Genomic DNA, 15,805 nt, shown 5'->3' on the forward strand with positions numbered 1-15,805 from the left:
ATTAAACATCAACTAGTATCAACTCTGGTGTCATTAAACATCAACTAGTATCAACTCTGGTGTCATTAAACATCAACTAGTGTCAACTCTGGTGTCATTAAACATCAACTAGTATCAACTCTGGTGTCATTAAACATCAACTAGTATCAACTCTGGTGTCATTAAACATCAACTAGTATCAACTCTGGTGTCATTAAACATCAACTAGTATCAACTCTGGTGTCATTAAACATCAACTAGTATCAACTCTGGTGTCATTAAACATCAACTAGTATTAACTCTGGTGTCATTAAACATCAACTAGTATTAACTCTGGTGTCATTAAACATCAACTCTGGTGTCATTAAACATCAACTAGTATCTACTCTGGTGTCATTAAACATCAACTAGTATCTACTCTGGTGTCATTAAACATCAACTAGTATCAACTCTGGTGTCATTAAACATCAACTAGTATCAACTCTGGTGTCATTAAACATCAACTAGTATCAACTCTGGTGTCATTAAACATCAACTAGTATCAACTCTGGTGTCATTAAACATCAACTAGTATCAACTCTGGTGTCATTAAACATCAACTAGTATCAACTCTGGTGTCATTAAACATCAACTAGTATCAACTCTGGTGTCATTAAACATCAACTAGTATCAACTCTGGTGTCATTAAACATCAACTAGTATCAACTCTGGTGTCATTAAACATCAACTAGTGTCAACTCTGGTGTCATTAAACATCAACTAGTATCAACTCTGGTGTCATTAAACATCAACTAGTGTCAACTCTGGTGTCATTAAACATCAACTAGTATCAACTCTGGTGTCATTAAACATCAACTAGTATCAACTCTGGTGTCATTAAACATCAACTAGTATCAACTCTGGTGTCATTAAACATCAACTAGTATCAACTCTGGTGTCATTAAACATCAACTAGTATCAACTCTGGTGTCATTAAACATCAACTAGTATCAACTCTGGTGTCATTAAACATCAACTAGTATCAACTCTGGTGTCATTAAACATCAACTAGTATCAACTCTGGTGTCATTAAACATCAACTAGTATCAACTCTGGTGTCATTAAACATCAACTAGTATCAACTCTGGTGTCATTAAACATCAACTAGTATCAACTCTGGTGTCATTAAACATCAACTAGTATCAACTCTGGTGTCATTAAACATCAACTAGTATCAACTCTGGTGTCATTAAACATCAACTAGTGTCAACTCTGGTGTCATTAAACATCAACTAGTATCGACTCTGATGTCATTAAACATCAACTAGTATCAACTCTGGTGTCATTAAACATCAACTAGTATCAACTCTGGTGTCATTAAACATCAACTAGTATCAACTCTGGTGTCATTAAACATCAACTAGTATCAACTCTGGTGTCATTAAACATCAACTAGTATCAACTCTGGTGTCATTAAACATCAACTAGTATCAACTCTGGTGTCATTAAACATCAACTAGTATCAACTCTGGTGTCATTAAACATCAACTAGTATCAACTCTGGTGTCATTAAACATCAACTAGTATCAACTCTGGTGTCATTAAACATCAACTAGTATCAACTCTGGTGTCATTAAACATCAACTAGTATCAACTCTGGTGTCATTAAACATCAACTAGTATCAACTCTGGTGTCATTAAACATCAACTAGTATCAACTCTGGTGTCATTAAACATCAACTAGTGTCAACTCTGGTGTCATTAAACATCAACTAGTATCAACTCTGGTGTCATTAAACATCAACTAGTGTCAACTCTGGTGTCATTAAACATCAACTAGTATCAACTCTGGTGTCATTAAACATCAACTAGTATCAACTCTGGTGTCATTAAACATCAACTAGTATCAACTCTGGTGTCATTAAACATCAACTAGTATCAACTCTGGTGTCATTAAACATCAACTAGTATCAACTCTGGTGTCATTAAACATCAACTAGTATCAACTCTGGTGTCATTAAACATCAACTAGTATCAACTCTGGTGTCATTAAACATCAACTAGTATCAACTCTGGTGTCATTAAACATCAACTAGTATCAACTCTGGTGTCATTAAACATCAACTAGTATCAACTCTGGTGTCATTAAACATCAACTAGTATCAACTCTGGTGTCATTAAACATCAACTAGTATCAACTCTGGTGTCATTAAACATCAACTAGTATCAACTCTGGTGTCATTAAACATCAACTAGTGTCAACTCTGGTGTCATTAAACATCAACTAGTATCGACTCTGATGTCATTAAACATCAACTAGTATCAACTCTGGTGTCATTAAACATCAACTAGTATCAACTCTGGTGTCATTAAACATCAACTAGTATCAACTCTGGTGTCATTAAACATCAACTAGTATCAACTCTGGTGTCATTAAACATCAACTAGTATCAACTCTGGTGTCATTAAACATCAACTAGTATCAACTCTGGTGTCTTTTATCAGTTTCAGAATTTCCTGAATTGATCCGTGACTCGTTTTTTTTGTGACTCGTTTTCATCAAGAATATATATAGAGCTGAGCCAGAAGACACGAGACGGAGTTTATGTTCAACTTAGTTTATGTTTAAAATCAGATTAAAAAACTTTATTTTCAATTTCATGTTAAAACTTTTTCTTATGATGTTTTTCCACGTTTGGACTTTTCTGTCGATTTAGTTGAACTCAGACGTGGCAGAAGAATACATGTGTGTGTGTGTGTGTGTGTTTACATGTGTGTGTGTGTCTGTGTGTGCGAGTGTGTGTATAAGTGTGTGTGTGTGTGTGTGTGTATAAGTGTGTGTGTGTCTGTGTGTGTGTGTGTGTATAAGTGTGTGTGTTTACATGTGTGTGTGTGTTACATGTGTGTGTGTGTATAAGTGTGTGTGTGTGTGTGTGTGTTTACATGTGTGTTTACATGTGTGTTTACATGTGTGTGTGTGTGTGTGTGCGAGTGTGTGTAGGGGTGTGTGTGTGTGTGTATAAGTGTGTGTGTTTGTGTGTGTGTGCGTGTGTGTATAAGTGTGTGTGTGTGTGTGTTTACATTTGTGTGTGTGTGTTACATGTGTGTGTGTGTGCGAGTGTGTGTATAAGTGTGTGTATGTGTGTGTGTGTGTGTTTACATGTGCGTTTACATGTGTGTGTGTGTGCGTGTGTGTGCGAGTGTGTGTAGGGGTGTGTGTGTGTGTGTGTGTGTATAAGTGTGTGTGTGTTTGTGTGTGTGTGCGTGTGTGTGTATAAGTGTGTGTGTGTGTGTATGTGTGTGTGTGTGTATAAGTGTGTGTGTGTGTATAAGTGTGTGTGTGTGTGTGTATAGGGGTGTGTGTGTGTGTATAAGTGTGTGTGTGTGTATAAGTGTGTGTGTTTCCATGTGTGTGTGTGACTGAGAGAGGGAGGAGCAGGAGGTGGTACCGGGTCACAGAAGCTCAACTTCGTCAGCTGTTGGTTCCGAGCAGGGCGGGTCGACACGTCAGGTTCTGAGGTTCGGTTCTGGTCCTGGTTCTGGTCCAGGATGCGGGCCTGATGGCCTCGGCTGTGTTCGCGGGGACGTCGCTGGTCAACATGTTCGTGCGCGACTGTTGGGTCAACGGGATCCGGAGGCTGGTCGTGGGTCCGCGGGCCGAGGACGAGGATTTCTTCGAGATCAGAACCGAGTGGTCGGACCGGACCGTGCTGTACCTTCACCGGAGCTACTCGGACTTGTTTCGACTCAGCAGGAAACTCGAGGAATGTTTTCCTGAAGAACATGAAGAGACTGAGCTCAGTGAAGGTTCGACTGACGCCTCCAGTACCTTTTCAATCTCTCCTCCAGAACCTTTTCAATCTCTCCTCCATAACTTTGTCAATCTCTCCTCCAGAACCTTTTCAATCTCTCCTCCAGAACCTTTTCAATCTCTCCTCCAGAACCTTTTCAATCTCTCCTCCAGAACCTTTTCAATCTCTCCTCCAGAACCTTTTCAATCTCTCCTCCAGAACCTTTTCAATCTCTCCTCCAGAACTTTGTCAATCTCTCCTCCATAACTTTGTCAATCTCTCCTCCATAACTTTATCAATCTCTCCTACATAACTTTGTCAATCTCTCCTCCATAACTTTATCAATCTCTCCTCCATAACTTTATCAATCTCTCCTCCATAACTTTATCAATCTCTCCTCCATAACTTTGTCAATCTCTCCTCCATAACTTTGTCAATCTCTCCTCCATAACTTTGTCAATCTCTCCTCCATAACTTTGTCAATCTCTCCTCCATAACTTTGTCAATCTCTCCTCCATAACTTTATCAATCTCTCCTCCATAACTTTATCAATCTCTTCTCCATAACTTTATCAATCTCTCCTCCATAACTTTATCAATCTCTCCTCCATAACTTTATCAATCTCTCCTCCATAACTTTGTCAATCTCTTCTCCATAACTTTATCAATCTCTCCTCCATAACTTTGTCAATCTCTCCTCCATAACTTTATCAATCTCTCCTCCATAACTTTGTCAATCTCTCCTCCATAACTTTATCAATCTCTCCTCCATAACTTTATCAATCTCTCCTCCATAACTTTATCAATCTCTCCTCCATAACTTTGTCAATCTCTCCTCCATAACTTTGTCAATCTCTCCTCCATAACTTTGTCAATCTCTCCTCCATAACTTTGTCAATCTCTCCTCCATAACTTTATCAATCTCTCCTCCATAACTTTGTCAATCTCTCCTCCATAACTTTGTCAATCTCTCCTCCAGAACATTTTCAATCTCTCCTCCATAACTTTGTCAATCTCTCCTCCATAACTTTGTCAATCTCTCCTCCATAACTTTGTCAATCTCTCCTACATAACTTTTGTCAATCTCTCCTCCATAACTTTGTCAATCTCTCCTCCATAACTTTATCAATCTCTCCTACATAACTTTGTCAATCTCTCCTCCAGAACTTTGTCAATCTCTCCTCCATAACTTTATCAATCTCTCCTCCATAACTTTATCAATCTCTCCTCCATAACTTTGTCAATCTCTCCTCCAGAACATTTTCAATCTCTCCTCCATAACTTTGTCAATCTCTCCTCCAGAACCTTTTCAATCTCTCCTCCAGAACCTTTTCAATCTCTCCTCCAGAACCTTTTCAATCTCTCCTCCAGAACCTTTTCAATCTCTCCTCCAGAACCTTTTCAATCTCTCCTCCAGAACCTTTTCAATCTCTCCTCCATAACTTTGTCAATCTCTCCTCCATAACTTTGTCAATCTCTCCTCCATAACTTTGTCAATCTCTCCTCCATAACTTTATCAATCTCTCCTCCATAACTTTATCAATCTCTTCTCCATAACTTTATCAATCTCTCCTCCATAACTTTATCAATCTCTCCTCCATAACTTTATCAATCTCTCCTCCATAACTTTGTCAATCTCTTCTCCATAACTTTATCAATCTCTCCTCCATAACTTTGTCAATCTCTCCTCCATAACTTTATCAATCTCTCCTCCATAACTTTGTCAATCTCTCCTCCATAACTTTATCAATCTCTCCTCCATAACTTTATCAATCTCTCCTCCATAACTTTATCAATCTCTCCTCCATAACTTTGTCAATCTCTCCTCCATAACTTTGTCAATCTCTCCTCCATAACTTTGTCAATCTCTCCTCCATAACTTTGTCAATCTCTCCTCCATAACTTTATCAATCTCTCCTCCATAACTTTGTCAATCTCTCCTCCATAACTTTGTCAATCTCTCCTCCAGAACATTTTCAATCTCTCCTCCATAACTTTGTCAATCTCTCCTCCATAACTTTGTCAATCTCTCCTCCATAACTTTGTCAATCTCTCCTACATAACTTTTGTCAATCTCTCCTCCATAACTTTGTCAATCTCTCCTCCATAACTTTATCAATCTCTCCTACATAACTTTGTCAATCTCTCCTCCAGAACTTTGTCAATCTCTCCTCCATAACTTTATCAATCTCTCCTCCATAACTTTATCAATCTCTCCTCCATAACTTTGTCAATCTCTCCTCCAGAACATTTTCAATCTCTCCTCCATAACTTTGTCAATCTCTCCTCCATAACTTTGTCAATCTCTCCTCCAGAACATTTTCAATCTCTCCTCCATAACTTTGTCAATCTCTCCTCCATAACTTTGTCAATCTCTCCTCCATAACTTTGTCAATCTCTTCTCCATAACTTTGTCAATCTCTCCTACATAACTTTGTCAATCTCTCCTCCATAACTTTGTCAATCTCTCCTGCATAACTTTGTCAATCTCTCCTACATAACTTTGTCAATCTCTTCTCCATAACTTTGTCAATCTCTCCTCCATAACTTTGTCAATCTCTCCTCCATAACTTTGTCAATCTCTCCTCCAGAACATTTTCAATCTCTCCTCCATAACTTTGTCAATCTCTCCTCCATAACTTTGTCAATCTCTCCTCCATAACTTTGTCAATCTCTTCTCCATAACTTTGTCAATCTCTCCTACATAACTTTGTCAATCTCTCCTCCATAACTTTGTCAATCTCTCCTGCATAACTTTGTCAATCTCTCCTACATAACTTTGTCAATCTCTCCTCCATAACTTTGTCAATCTCTCCTCCATAACTTTGTCAATCTCTTCTCCATAACTTTGTCAATCTCTCCTCCATAACTTTATCAATCTCTCCTCCATAACTTTGTCAATCTCTCCTCCATAACTTTGTCAATCTCTTCTCCATAACTTTGTCAATCTCTCCTCCATAACTTTGTCAATCTCTTCTCCATAACTTTGTCAATCTCTCCTACATAACTTTGTCAATCTCTCCTCCATAACTTTGTCAATCTCTCCTACATAACTTTGTCAATCTCTCCTCAATAACTTTATCAATCTCTCCTACATAACTTTGTCAATCTCTCCTAAATAACTTTTGTCAATCTCTCCTCCAGAACATTTTCAATCTCTCCTGCATAACTTTGTCAATCTCTTCTCCATAACTTTGTCAATCTCTCCTCCATAACTTTATCAATCTCTCCTCCATAACTTTGTCAATCTCTCCTCCATAACTTTGTCAATCTCTCCTCCAGAACATTTTCAATCTCTCCTGCATAACTTTGTCAATCTCTTCTCCATAACTTTGTCAATCTCTCCTCCATAACTTTATCAATCTCTCCTCCATAACTTTGTCAATCTCTCCTCCAGAACATTTTCAATCTCTCCTCCATAACTTTGTCAATCTCTCCTCCATAACTTTGTCAATCTCTCCTCCAGAACATTTTCAATCTCTCCTCCATAACTTTGTCAATCTCTCCTCCATAACTTTGTCAATCTCTCCTCCATAACTTTGTCAATCTCTCCTCCATAACTTTGTCAATCTCTCCTCCATAACTTTGTCAATCTCTCCTCCATAACTTTGTCAATCTCTCCTCCATAACTTTGTCAATCTCTCCTCCATAACTTTGTCAATCTCTCCTCCATAACTTTGTCAATCTCTCCTCCATAACTTTGTCAATCTCTCCTACATAACTTTGTCAATCTCTCCTCCATAACTTTGTCAATCTCTTCTCCATAACTTTGTCAATCTCTCCTCCATAACTTTGTCAATCTCTCCTCCATAACTTTGTCAATCTCTCCTCCATAACTTTGTCAATCTCTCCTCCATAACTTTGTCAATCTCTCCTCCATAACTTTGTCAATCTCTCCTCCATACATTTGTCAATCTCTCCTCCATAACTTTGTCAATCTCTCCTCCATAACTTTGTCAATCTCTCCTACATAACTTTTGTCAATCTCTCCTACATAACTTTGTCAATCTCTCCTCCATAACTTTGTCAATCTCTCCTCCTTAACTTTGTCAATCTCTCCTCCAGAACATTTTCAATCTCTCCTCCATAACTTTGTCAATCTCTCCTCCATAACTTTGTCAATCTCTCCTCCATAACTTTGTCAATCTCTCCTCCAGAACATTTTCAATCTCTCCTACATAACTTTGTCAATCTCTTCTCCATAACTTTGTCAATCTCTCCTACGTAACTTTGTCAATCTCTCCTCCATAACTTTATCAATCTCTTCTCCATAACTTTGTCAATCTCTCCTACGTAACTTTGTCAATCTCTCCTACATAACTTTGTCAATCTCTCCTCCATAACTTTATCAATCTCTCCTACATAACTTTGTCAATCTCTCCTCCATAACTTTGTCAATCTCTCCTCCATAACTTTGTCAATCTCTCCTCCATAGCTTTGTCAATCTCTCCTCCATAACTTTGTCAATCTCTCCTCCATAACTTTGTCAATCTCTCCTCCATAACTTTATCAATCTCTCCTACATAACTTTGTCAATCTCTCCTCCAGAACTTTGTCAATCTCTCCTCCAGAACTTTGTCAATCTCTCCTCCAGAACTTTGTCAATCTCTCCTCCATAACTTTGTCAATCTCTCCTCCAGAACTTTGTCAATCTCTCCTCCAGAACTTTGTCAATCTCTCCTCCAGAACTTTGTCAATCTCTCCTCCTTAACTTTGTCAATCTCTCCTCCAGAACATTTTCAATCTCTCCTCCATAACTTTGTCAATCTCTCCTCCATAACTTTGTCAATCTCTCCTCCATAACTTTGTCAATCTCTCCTCCAGAACATTTTCAATCTCTCCTGCATAACTTTGTCAATCTCTTCTCCATAACTTTGTCAATCTCTCCTCCATAACTTTATCAATCTCTCCTCCATAACTTTGTCAATCTCTCCTCCAGAACATTTTCAATCTCTCCTCCATAACTTTGTCAATCTCTCCTCCATAACTTTGTCAATCTCTCCTCCAGAACATTTTCAATCTCTCCTCCATAACTTTGTCAATCTCTCCTCCATAACTTTGTCAATCTCTCCTCCATAACTTTGTCAATCTCTCCTCCATAACTTTGTCAATCTCTCCTACATAACTTTGTCAATCTCTCCTCCATAACTTTGTCAATCTCTCCTCCATAACTTTGTCAATCTCTCCTCCATAACTTTGTCAATCTCTCCTCCATAACTTTGTCAATCTCTTCTCCATAACTTTGTCAATCTCTCCTCCATAACTTTGTCAATCTCTCCTCCATAACTTTGTCAATCTCTCCTCCATAACTTTGTCAATCTCTCCTACATAACTTTTGTCAATCTCTCCTACATAACTTTGTCAATCTCTCCTCCATAACTTTATCAATCTCTCCTACATAACTTTGTCAATCTCTCCTCCAGAACTTTGTCAATCTCTCCTCCAGAACTTTATCAATCTCTCCTCCATAACTTTATCAATCTCTCCTACATAACTTTGTCAATCTCTCCTCCATAACTTTATCAATCTCTCCTACATAACTTTGTCAATCTCTCCTCCAGAACTTTGTCAATCTCTCCTCCATAACTTTATCAATCTCTCCTCCGTAACTTTATCAATCTCTCCTCCATAACTTTGTCAATCTCTCCTCCAGAACATTTTCAATCTCTCCTCCATAACTTTGTCAATCTCTCCTCCATAACTTTGTCAATCTCTCCTCCAGAACATTTTCAATCTCTCCTCCATAACTTTGTCAATCTCTCCTCCATAACTTTGTCAATCTCTCCTCCATAACTTTGTCAATCTCTCCTCCATAACTTTGTCAATCTCTCCTCCATAACTTTGTCAATCTCTTCTCCATAACTTTGTCAATCTCTCCTCCATAACTTTGTCAATCTCTCCTACATAACTTTGTCAATCTCTCCTCAATAACTTTATCAATCTCTCCTACATAACTTTGTCAATCTCTCCTACATAACTTTTGTCAATCTCTCCTACATAACTTTGTCAATCTCTCCTCCATAACTTTATCAATCTCTCCTACATAACTTTGTCAATCTCTTCTCCATAACTTTGTCAATCTCTCCTACATAACTTTGTCAATCTCTCCTCCATAACTTTGTCAATCTCTCCTCCATAACTTTGTCAATCTCTCCTCCATAACTTTGTCAATCTCTCCTCCATAACTTTGTCAATCTCTTCTCCATAACTTTGTCAATCTCTCCTCCATAACTTTGTCAATCTCTCCTCCATAACTTTGTCAATCTCTCCTCCATAACTTTGTCAATCTCTCCTACATAACTTTTGTCAATCTCTCCTACATAACTTTGTCAATCTCTCCTCCATAACTTTATCAATCTCTCCTACATAACTTTGTCAATCTCTCCTCCAGAACTTTGTCAATCTCTCCTCCAGAACTTTATCAATCTCTCCTCCATAACTTTATCAATCTCTCCTACATAACTTTGTCAATCTCTCCTCCATAACTTTATCAATCTCTCCTACATAACTTTGTCAATCTCTCCTCCAGAACTTTGTCAATCTCTCCTCCATAACTTTATCAATCTCTCCTCCATAACTTTATCAATCTCTCCTCCATAACTTTGTCAATCTCTCCTCCAGAACATTTTCAATCTCTCCTCCATAACTTTGTCAATCTCTCCTCCATAACTGTGTCAATCTCTCCTCCAGAACATTTTCAGTCTCTCCTCCATAACTTTGTCAATCTCTCCTCCATAACTTTGTCAATCTCTCCTCCATAACTTTGTCAATCTCTTCTCCATAACTTTGTCAATCTCTCCTACATAACTTTGTCAATCTCTCCTCCATAACTTTGTCAATCTCTCCTCCATAACTTTGTCAATCTCTCCTCCATAACTTTGTCAATCTCTCCTCCATAACTTTGTCAATCTCTTCTCCATAACTTTGTCAATCTCTCCTCCATAACTTTGTCAATCTCTCCTACATAACTTTGTCAATCTCTCCTCAATAACTTTATCAATCTCTCCTACATAACTTTGTCAATCTCTCCTACATAACTTTTGTCAATCTCTCCTACATAACTTTGTCAATCTCTCCTCCATAACTTTATCAATCTCTCCTACATAACTTTGTCAATCTTTCCTCCATAACTTTGTCAATCTCTCCTACATAACTTTGTCAATCTCTCCTCCATAACTTTATCCATCTCTCCTACATAACTTTGTCAATCTCTCCTACATAACTTTGTCAATCTCTCCTCCATAACTTTGTCAATCTCTCCTCCATAACTTTGTCAATCTCTCCTCCATAACTTTGTCAATCTCTCCTCCATAACTTTGTCAATCTCTCCTCCAGAACATTTTCAATCTCTTCTCCATAACTTTGTCAATCTCTCCTACGTAACTTTGTCAATATCTCCTCCAGAATTTTGTCAATCTCTCCTACATAACTTTGTCAATCTCTCCTCCATAACTTTATCAATCTCTCCTACATAACTTTGTCAATCTCTCCTCCATAACTTTGTCAATCTCTCCTCCATAACTTTGTCAATCTCTCCTCCATAACTTTGTCAATCTCTCCTCCATAACTTTGTCAATCTCTCCTCCATAACTTTGTCAATCTCTCCTCCATAACTTTGTCAATCTCTCCTCCATAACTTTATCAATCTCTCCTACATAACTTTGTCAATCTCTCCTCCAGAACATTTTCAATCTCTCCTGCATAACTTTGTCAATCTCTTCTCCATAACTTTGTCAATCTCTCCTCCATAACTTTATCAATCTCTCCTCCATAACTTTGTCAATCTCTCCTCCAGAACATTTTCAATCTCTCCTCCATAACTTTGTCAATCTCTCCTCCATAACTTTCTCAATCTCTCCTCCATAACTTTGTCAATCTCTTCTCCATAGCTTTGTCAATCTCTCCTACATAATTTTGTCAATCTCTCCTCCATAACTTTGTCAATCTCTCCTCCATAACTTTATCAATCTCTCCTCCATAACTTTGTCAATCTCTCCTCCAGAACATTTTCAATCTCTCCTCCATAACTTTGTCAATCTCTCCTCCATAACTTTGTCAATCTCTCCTCCAGAACATTTTCAATCTCTCCTCCATAACTTTGTCAATCTCTCCTCCATAACTTTGTCAATCTCTCCTCCATAACTTTGTCAATCTCTCCTCCATAACTTTGTCAATCTCTTCTCCATAACTTTGTCAATCTCTCCTACATAACTTTGTCAATCTCTCCTCCATAACTTTGTCAATCTCTCCTCCATAACTTTGTCAATCTCTCCTCCATAACTTTGTCAATCTCTCCTCCATAACTTTGTCAATCTCTCCTCCTTAACTTTGTCAATCTCTCCTCCATAACTTTGTCAATCTCTCCTCCATAACTTTGTCAATCTCTCCTCCATAACTTTGTCAATCTCTCCTCCATAACTTTGTCAATCTCTCCTCCATAACTTTGTCAATCTCTTCTCCATAACTTTGTCAATCTCTCCTCCATAACTTTGTCAATCTCTCCTCCATAACTTTGTCAATCTCTCCTCCATAACTTTGTCAATCTCTCCTACATAACTTTTGTCAATCTCTCCTACATAACTTTGTCAATCTCTCCTCCATACCTTTGTCAATCTCTCCTCCTTAACTTTGTCAATCTCTCCTCCAGAACATTTTCAATCTCTCCTCCATAACTTTGTCAATCTCTCCTCCATAACTTTGTCAATCTCTCCTCCATAACTTTGTCAATGTCTCCTCCAGAACATTTTCAATCTCTCCTCCATAACTTTGTCAATCTCTTCTCCATAACTTTGTCAATGTCTCCTCCAGAACATTTTCAATCTCTCCTACGTAACTTTGTCAATCTCTCCTACGTAACTTTGTCAATCTCTCCTCCATAACTTTGTCAATCTCTCCTACATAACTTTGTCAATCTCTCCTCCATAACTTTGTCAATCTCTCCTCCATAACTTTGTCAATCTCTCCTCCAGAATTTTGTCAATCTCTCCTACATAACTTTGTCAATCTCTCCTCCATAACTTTATCAATCTCTCCTACATAACTTTGTCAATCTCTCCTCCATAACTTTGTCAATCTCTCCTCCATAACTTTGTCAATCTCTCCTCCATAACTTTGTCAATCTCTCCTCCATAACTTTGTCAATCTCTCCTCCATAACTTTGTCAATCTCTCCTCCATAACTTTATCAATCTCTCCTACATAACTTTGTCAATCTCTCCTCCATAACTTTGTCAATCTTTCCTCCATAACTTTATCAATCTCTCCTCCATAACTTTGTCAATCTCTCCTCCAGAACATTTTCAATCTCTCCTGCATAACTTTGTCAATCTCTTCTCCATAACTTTGTCAATCTCTCCTCCATAACTTTATCAATCTCTCCTCCATAACTTTGTCAATCTCTCCTCCAGAACATTTTCAATCTCTCCTCCATAACTTTGTCAATCTCTCCTCCAGAACATTTTCAATCTCTCCTCCATAACTTTGTCAATCTCTCCTCCATAACTTTGTCAATCTCTCCTCCATAACTTTGTCAATCTCTCCTCCATAACTTTGTCAATCTCTCCTACATAACTTTGTCAATCTCTTCTCCATAACTTTGTCAATCTCTCCTACATAACTTTGTCAATCTCTCCTCCATAACTTTGTCAATCTCTCCTCCATAACTTTGTCAATCTCTCCTCCATAACTTTGTCAATCTCTCCTCCATAACTTTGTCAATCTCTCCTCCATAACTTTGTCAATCTCTCCTCCATAACTTTGTCAATCTCTCCTCCATAACTTTGTCAATCTCTCCTCCAGAATTTTGTCAATCTCTCCTACATAACTTTGTCAATCTCTCCTCCATAACTTTATCAATCTCTCCTACATAACTTTGTCAATCTCTCCTCCATAACTTTGTCAATCTCTCCTCCATAACTTTGTCAATCTCTCCTCCATAACTTTGTCAATCTCTCCTCCATAACTTTGTCAATCTCTCCTCCATAACTTTGTCAATCTCTCCTCCATAACTTTATCAATCTCTCCTACATAACTTTGTCAATCTCTCCTCCATAACTTTGTCAATCTTTCCTCCATAACTTTATCAATCTCTCCTCCATAACTTTGTCAATCTCTCCTCCAGAACATTTTCAATCTCTCCTGCATAACTTTGTCAATCTCTTCTCCATAACTTTGTCAATCTCTCCTCCATAACTTTATCAATCTCTCCTCCATAACTTTGTCAATCTCTCCTCCAGAACATTTTCAATCTCTCCTCCATAACTTTGTCAATCTCTCCTCCAGAACATTTTCAATCTCTCCTCCATAACTTTGTCAATCTCTCCTCCATAACTTTGTCAATCTCTCCTCCATAACTTTGTCAATCTCTCCTCCATAACTTTGTCAATCTCTCCTCCATAACTTTGTCAATCTCTCCTACATAACTTTGTCAATCTCTTCTCCATAACTTTGTCAATCTCTCCTACATAACTTTGTCAATCTCTCCTCCATAACTTTGTCAATCTCTCCTCCATAACTTTGTCAATCTCTCCTCCATAACTTTGTCAATCTCTCCTCCATAACTTTGTCAATCTCTCCTCCATAACTTTGTCAATCTCTCCTCCATAACTTTGTCAATCTCTCCTCCATAACGTTGTCAATCTCTCCTCCATAACTTTATCAATCTCTCCTCCATAACTTTGTCAATCTCTCCTCCATAACTTTGTCAATCTCTCCTCCAGAACATTTTCAATCTCTCCTCCATAACTTTGTCAATCTCTCCTCCATAACTTTGTCAATCTCTCCTCCAGAACATTTTCAGTCTCTCCTCCATAACTTTGTCAATCTCTCCTCCATAACTTTGTCAATCTCTCCTCCATAACTTTGTCAATCTCTTCTCCATAACTTTGTCAATCTCTCCTACATAACTTTGTCAATCTCTCCTCCATAACTTTGTCAATCTCTCCTCCATAACTTTGTCAATCTCTCCTCCATAACTTTGTCAATCTCTCCTCCATAACTTTGTCAATCTCTCCTCCAGAACATTTTCAGTCTCTCCTCCATAACTTTGTCAATCTCTCCTCCATAACTTTGTCAATCTCTCCTCCATAACTTTGTCAATCTCTTCTCCATAACTTTGTCAATCTCTCCTACATAACTTTGTCAATCTCTCCTCCATAACTTTGTCAATCTCTCCTCCATAACTTTGTCAATCTCTTCTCCATAACTTTGTCAATCTCTCCTCCATAACTTTGTCAATCTCTCCTACATAACTTTGTCAATCTCTCCTCAATAACTTTATCAATCTCTCCTACATAACTTTGTCAATCTCTCCTACATAACTTTTGTCAATCTCTCCTACATAACTTTGTCAATCTCTCCTCCATAACTTTATCAATCTCTCCTACATAACTTTGTCAATCTCTCCTCCATAACTTTGTCAATCTCTCCTACATAACTTTGTCAATCTCTCCTCCATAACTTTATCAATCTCTCCTACATAACTTTGTCAATCTCTCCTACATAACTTTGTCAATCTCTCCTCCATAACTTTGTCAATCTCTCCTACATAACTTTGTCAATCTCTCCTACATAACTTTGTCAATCTCTCCTCCATAACTTTGTCAATCTCTCCTCCATAACTTTATCAATCTCTCCTCCATAACTTTATCAATCTCTCCTACATAACTTTGTCAATCTCTCCTACATAACTTTGTCAATCTCTCCTACATAACTTTGTCAATCTCTCCTCCATAACTTTGTCAATCTCTCCTCCATAACTTTGTCAATCTCTCCTCCATAACTTTGTCAATCTCTCCTCCATAACTTTGTCAATCTCTCCTCCAGAACATTTTCAATCTCTTCTCCATAACTTTGTCAATCTCTCCTACGTAACTTTGTCAATATCTCCTCCAGAATTTTGTCAATCTCTCCTACATAACTTTGTCAATCTCTCCTCCAGAACTTTATCAATCTCTCCTACATAACTTTGTCAATCTCTCCTCCATAACTTTGTCAATCTCTCCTCCATAACTTTGTCAATCTCTCCTCCATAACTTTGTCAATCTCTCCTCCATAACTT

General features: G+C 38.0%; 1 protein-coding gene across 1 annotated transcript in view; it reads left to right on the top strand.

Moving 5' to 3' along the window:
• Window positions 1-3,441: 3,441 nt before the first annotated feature.
• The window catches only part of pxdc1b (PX domain containing 1b), a 29,209-nt gene continuing 16,845 nt past the window's right edge, over window positions 3,442-15,805 (top strand). Inside the window, exon 1 of the mRNA XM_087788427.1 lies at window positions 3,442-3,765. Coding sequence (XP_087644553.1) covers window positions 3,519-3,765 — 247 coding nt within the window. The 5' untranslated portion in view covers window positions 3,442-3,518. The remainder of the gene's footprint in view (window positions 3,766-15,805) is intronic.

Source organism: Callionymus lyra, chromosome 4 (genome assembly GCF_982586985.1).
Source record: "Callionymus lyra chromosome 4, fCalLyr1.hap1.1, whole genome shotgun sequence".
NCBI lineage: Eukaryota > Metazoa > Chordata > Actinopteri > Syngnathiformes > Callionymidae > Callionymus > Callionymus lyra.